Source organism: Gossypium hirsutum, chromosome D13 (assembly GCF_007990345.1).
Source record: "Gossypium hirsutum isolate 1008001.06 chromosome D13, Gossypium_hirsutum_v2.1, whole genome shotgun sequence".
Taxonomy (NCBI): domain Eukaryota; kingdom Viridiplantae; phylum Streptophyta; class Magnoliopsida; order Malvales; family Malvaceae; genus Gossypium; species Gossypium hirsutum.
The window spans coordinates 1,681,338-1,687,337 of NC_053449.1; the positions used below are offsets into that span (position 1 = coordinate 1,681,338).

At 34.1% G+C, this 6,000-nt stretch overlaps 2 protein-coding genes across 10 annotated transcripts; one reads left to right on the forward strand and one right to left on the reverse strand.

The window, feature by feature from the left end:
• The first annotated feature begins 112 nt into the window (after positions 1 to 112).
• LOC107919798 (immediate early response 3-interacting protein 1) lies at positions 113 to 2,003 on the forward strand. 9 transcript variants are annotated; one of them, XM_041109886.1, is made up of 3 exons: positions 113 to 268; positions 593 to 850; positions 1,616 to 2,003. In XM_041109886.1, exons 1-2 carry the CDS (start codon positions 215 to 217, stop codon positions 827 to 829), a joined length of 291 nt encoding a protein of 96 aa, XP_040965820.1. In that variant the 5' UTR covers positions 113 to 214; the 3' UTR covers positions 830 to 850; positions 1,616 to 2,003. The 9 variants fall into 9 exon arrangements, 5 of the variants coding, with proteins under 5 accessions (XP_040965820.1, XP_040965821.1, XP_016704654.1 ...); XM_041109887.1 differs by having other exon boundaries at positions 1,659 to 2,003; XR_005923413.1 differs by having other exon boundaries at positions 114 to 268; positions 593 to 1,469.
• Positions 2,004 to 3,451: 1,448 nt separating this feature from the next.
• On the reverse strand, positions 3,452 to 4,531 carry LOC107919800 (L-type lectin-domain containing receptor kinase VIII.1). Its single transcript, XM_041109781.1, has one exon. The coding sequence runs from the start codon at positions 4,529 to 4,531 to the stop codon at positions 3,452 to 3,454; it is 1,080 nt and encodes a 359-aa protein (XP_040965715.1).
• Positions 4,532 to 6,000: the final 1,469 nt, after the last annotated feature.

Below are 6,000 nucleotides of genomic sequence, written 5' to 3' on the forward strand. Positions count from 1 at the left end.
ATAGAAAAGAAATAACGATGTTACAAAAAAATATTAAAATAGTTGATAATTCATGTATCAAATTGAAAAAAAAATCATTAATACCACATTCACGTTTAAGGACGAAATTGAATTTCATCTCTAAGAAAAAGGGTTTTAGATAAATTCTTTCAAGTCATTGCGCTGTTGGACCCTAACCGACCCATTTCATTTAGATAAATTTCTACAGTTGCATATGCTAAAGGGCTCTCTCGCTCGATCTGCATTAACAAATAATCACTTTCTGCTGGTAAACATTTATTACATTTTCTCTTTTGATTTTCTTTTTCCTTATTTTCACTTTGTTTTTTGTTTTCTTTGTGTCTTTTTGTTGTCTAATAATGTTTCTAAGTTTTTTTTTTCTGATTCTTTATTTATTTTGGATGCTTTTTTCCCCTTTTAATGATTAATGCATGATAATTTCGATCTTTTTTGCTTTAAAAACATTGGGTTTTTAATTTTAAGTCTAAATTCGAATTCCATTGATCTGTTTTTATTGATGTTAGGGTTGCACTGTAATGGGTTTTTGCTTATATCTGCCATTAACGTTTTTATTTGTGTTTTTGTAATGCAGAAAATGGGGTTATGGACAATACTGGAAGGGTTTTTGCTGCTTGCAAATGCAATGGCAATATTAAACGAGGATCGATTCCTTGCACCCAGAGGTTGGAGTTTCTCGGAATTTTCTACAGGGCAGACCAAATCATTTAAAGGCCAGCTTATTGGTCTTATTTATGCTACCCAATACATGAGACTTCCTCTTATTCTACTCAATGCTATCTGCATTGTTGTAATGTTGATTTCTGGTTGATGATTGCATTGCTCTTTCAAGGTCAGATGTTCTTGTTTATGACTTACTATTACGTGATAGGGATTTAAATAGCGGTAGCTAGCTCAAGTAGTATCATATACCCCTATAAGTGACCTATATGCCATAAGTCGGGTACAAACTCCACCAAGGGTGAGCCACTCAAGTTGCCTCTTAGTGGGCGACTGTATGCCCACGTATAGTCGAAGTGCTCCCAGCTCTGTGAACCAGGTTCTCAGGGCAGCTGCTCATGGCACGTTGGCTCTCGACAGAGCACGGGAGACAAAATCCTTTCTCAGGACAGTACCTTCGGTTGTTGGGGGACTGGCAACACTATTCCGTGGTTGTTATTTTGCAGTTTCGACTCTCTACACTTGGTCGATTAAACAGGGCGGGTATTAGGCATTCTGTTTTAGTTGGTTTTGGTTTGTGATTTGAACAATTTGGCATGGATTTGAAGTTAGAGCAGTTCATTTAATACTGCAAGTTTCTATTGTGTTGCATTGATGCAAATGTTGAATAGGACAGAGTAGGAAATGCAGAACTGGATCAATTCCTTTTATTGAAACGTATAAAATTACGTAAACAAGACTGGTGGATCGAATCGGCTACCTGTCAAAGAGAGAAGATGGCTTTTTGGCAGGTCGTAAGAGTTGTACTTTTTCGTTATTTTGCATTCGTTTGTTTTGTTTTCAAATTATTTGTTTCAGGTACTTTAGAAGCTTGCCATAGATTTTTCACTCTCGTTAAAGAATACAGGAGATGCTCATTTTGCTATACTGTTTGCAGGTATTCCTAGAATGTGATTTCCTTATCTGTTCATAATTTGCAGAATTCATGAAGTTGAACCAGGAAAATCGGAAACTTGCAAGAGGTTGTGAAAGATGGGAGTGTTCAGTTCAAAAAATCAGCGGATAAGTTCTTAAAATTGAATTTTAGGTTTCGTGATGGGATCATATTGAACCGGGAAATGCATGGCTTGAGCATTTGTATCATTTGGGACAGCTTCTGCACTGTCATTTTGAAGTACACAGTTTTATTATGGCTGAAATTTGCTATTATTTGGCATCACTTCATGTATCTGTTCTTTTGTTAAGCCTAACAGAGGTTTTTGGTCAGCTGGCACCGGGACATGTACATTTAATATTCTCAAATAAATTCATTTAATTTAAATGAATGAACATGTACACACAACTATAATTTTTTTTAAAGAACATTCCTTCAAACTTGGTGTTCATTTAGATTAATTCAGCCTGTATCAATAAACAATGGCATTATTGAAAGGGTAAATTATTCTCAAGGTCACCGAACTCTTAGTAAGTTTACATTTTTATTATTGAACTATTCGAAAGTTTTTATTTAAGTCATTCGGCTTTAAAATTTATTGTTATATGGCATTCTTCATTCGCACTGCTTACACCAATTGAAAGCTCTCCTCTTCCTTTTCTATAGTTTAATTTTTTCACAAAACAGCTTCAAATGTCATGAATCTGTAAACTAAAATCCAAACAGTTTTCTTCTCTAATATCTGACACTAACCGTTATATCAATTGGGATCTAAGACATGTTTTATTACTTGAAGATGGGTACTAATTTACTGTCTCAATTGTCAAATCGTTGAGTGTAGTTAACAATACAAGGACAGTGAAAAAGATTAGGAAAAAGTAGAAAGGGAGCAAATAGATTCGCTTGTTATCCAAAGCAGCAAGCAAAAGAAAATGCTAAGGGTGCATGTGAAGCAAGTGAAAAGGAAAAAGAAAACATTAAACATATAATATCCATTAATCATTCGGTCTTGGAATCAAATTCCAATCTAATAGGATCAATATTCCTTGGAATCAAATTCCAGTTTAATAGTATCAATATTCCTACACCAAAGATGAACTACACAGTGGATTCGAATTAGAACAAGAAACTATCCTCCCTTTAATCGTAACTGCAACTCTAAGAAGATTGGAGAAGAGATACCAATATCGAGTTATACGGTTGATGAGGTTTCCTATGAGGATTAGAAAGAGAACCATCTTCCATTTAATCATTACCGCAACCCCGAAAAGATCGGAGACGAGAAAGAAGAAGAGATAGGTTATGGAGACAACTCTAGACCCTTACTCTAGAGTTGAAAGGTAAACGTCCTATGGAGACTCTTGTACTAAGAGTTAGATTGCATTTTATCCCCTCTACTAAAAAAATGGACAAATTAGTCCTTATACATTTGATCAAAGAGCAAATTAGTCATTCTGTTAAAAATTGGTTCATGTACGTCAAAATGAGGCATTGAACTTTCTTGTACAAATAACAAAGATCACTGTGTTATTAGTGAGTCTAAAGAACATTGCCAATGGCCTATTGAATGGATTAAAAGCTAAAATACAAGACATTTCTTGAAGCATATAAAAGATTCAACTTGGGGTCTAAGCAACAGATCTAGAATTTCAAAGAATATAAATCACAGTAATGTTCAGCATATGCTTACAGCAAAAAACATGACTACATTGCATTACAAGCTACACACAGCAATGCATGAAGATGGCGTACAAAGTTTTGTCGAATAGCTACATTAGTAAACAACAAAGAAAAACAACAATACGAAATTCAAATCATAACCTTTATAAGACTCCATTGCTAAACCTTATTGCATTGATCTTCCTTCTCTACAACCACATTGACTTTCTCATACCTGAAATCTTCATGACTGGGTTGATACTTGACGGGGAATACTGTGTGCCTACTAACGAAAATCACCCACATAAACAGCATCATGAACGCAAACAAGGCACCACATCCAGTAGCGAAAATCAACCTAGCGAGAATTGGCAAAGCACAAAACTTCCCCTTTTCTTCCCTAGTTTCCTCACTATCCTTGTTATCCATGTAACTTCTTGGATCAGCAGGCAATGAATGCATCCAACTTGGAACAACATTTACCCTGAATCTCCATGAATGAACATTAACATTGCTACTAATTTGTGAAGATTCATCACTAGTTGTTGATATTATACCAAGAAAAACATCATAATTACCCCACATTTCTACCAAATCAATATGGTATGCTAGAATTGGATTCAAAGGCCTATTTTCATCTAATTTGCTTAATCTAACTTGTAAAAGTTTGGAACTCGAATCATAATCAACCCAAGATTTCAAGACATTCCCACTGTTCAACACTAAATTCAGAGATGACAAATTGCTAAGTTTAACAGATTCAACACCATGAATATCAATGCTTACATGATTTGCATTAAAGTTTCCAGCTTTATCATCATCTTTCTTTGTATCAAATTCAATACCAAGGAATATATTTTCACCAGAAAGACCAAAAGACCCTTGGCCCTGAAATCTTGTGTGGAAACCATTAGGAATAAGCACAAAAGCTAATCCATCACAATTACCGGGAGCTATAGAAAAGGAAAACTCAGTTGAAAACGACACCGGTTGACCCACATTGTTTTCCATTGTGAGCTTCAATGGCTTGTCTAGCAATAGAAGCCCGGAACTAGGCGCGTGAGGACGCGTGAGCTGCACATCGGAGCTTCCATCTTCAACCCTTGCATCACCAAAGAGGGAAATGTGGGGATCAAAGCTGGGGTTGTTGTCAAGGGCTGAATGGGCAAAAGAGGAAATGGGTTTTGCTGTAAGGAACAGGAAGATGAAGATTTGGAGATTGAAAGAGGGAATATAGCTGTTACTGGAAATCAGAGCCATTGTTGTACTAGTTTTGGAGGTTTTCGAGGAAGGAAGGGTGATATTAAGGGTGATATATAAGGGGCTTCCTAATCAAATCAAAAGGGGCTCAATTTCAACTTTCGTGTTTAGCAGTTGGCAAAGATTCCATTTTTGGGTGATGGGGACTGTAATTAGCCATTTTCTTTTTGTTTCTTTATCAAAATAAAATTATTATAAAAAAACAATTATCAGTAGTTTCTTCGGTTTTTCTACATTAATATTAAAGAACTTATTATTTATTGAAATGTGTGAGAAAAATATTTCTCCAAAAATTAAATATTTCAAAAAAATTATAAAACGATTAAACTATTCAAAAGCTTTTATTAGTTTTCTTTTTTGATCTCCAACGCTGATTGTCAAATCAATTCGGATCTAAGTTATATTCTTTTATTCGTTGATGAGTACTAATCTATCGTACCGGTCGTCGAATCGTTGTTTGGAGCTTGCTAACCAAACTTAAAAAAAAAAAACTTAACAGCTTAGTGACTTAAATAAAAAATTTTGAATAATTCAATGATTATTTTATAACTTTTTAAAGTTGAGTGACCAAAATGTAAACTTACTAATAATTTAGTGATAATTTAGTGACATTAGGTGTAGTTTACGTACCCAATATATTTTTTTTGGGATGCCAATTGTCAAGTTTCCTATAGTAAAAATAGGCACTAAATTTTTCATGCCTAAAATAATTATTATGATATGATTAGAATTGTTCAAGTCGATCAAGGAAATGTTTGAAAATTTAATGATTTAAGTATAATTTAAATTGGAACGAATGTAATTTAAAATTTCAATTGATGTAACATTTTTTGAAAATCAATATGAAAATATTTCTACCCCTTCAAGATTTTCTGGTAAAAATTATTGTTGTTTCACGAATTAATCTCTCATATAGAATTGTTGATGAGTTAACAATTATTGCACTCCTTGTTAAAATATCGTATTTCAGGGAGTGTGTTGATGCTACAATTAAGGAGGAATGTGTTGATGGTATCACTAAGGGAGAGTTTTTAGTGCTCAGGATGACGAGGATTGATTGGCAATTCTCTTAAACAAAAAGGGGAGAAGAAATTTGAGGAGGGAAGTTGGAACTTGCTGATGATGGGGAGTTTTATTTGATTGGGAGTCATTATATTTGAACTCTTATTTTAGTTATTTTGATTATAGTTGGGTAAATACGAAATTAGACGTTGAGTGCTAGGGAAGTGTCCACTAGATCTGTTCAAAGATAGTTTCCATATTTAAAGGATTAGCAATTTATTGAAAAATATAAATGGACTATGTTGAGTATTAGGTTGATATCTAGCCCATAAATGAAGATCATTCTATTTAGGGAAACATTTTGTAAAGATTGGATCGAACTGAATCACTTAAGTAATCCTTTGGATCGTGGACATTTGGATTGGATTGAGACTCTAATTGTTTAGTTGTTAAGAGTCCATATTAGT

Coding starts and splice junctions, on each gene's coding strand:
- LOC107919798 (XM_016849164.2), top strand. CDS start 428: ATGCATGATAATTTCGATCTTTTTTGCTTTAAAAACATTGGGTTTTTA.
- LOC107919800 (XM_041109781.1), bottom strand. CDS start 4,531: ATGGCTCTGATTTCCAGTAACAGCTATATTCCCTCTTTCAATCTCCAA.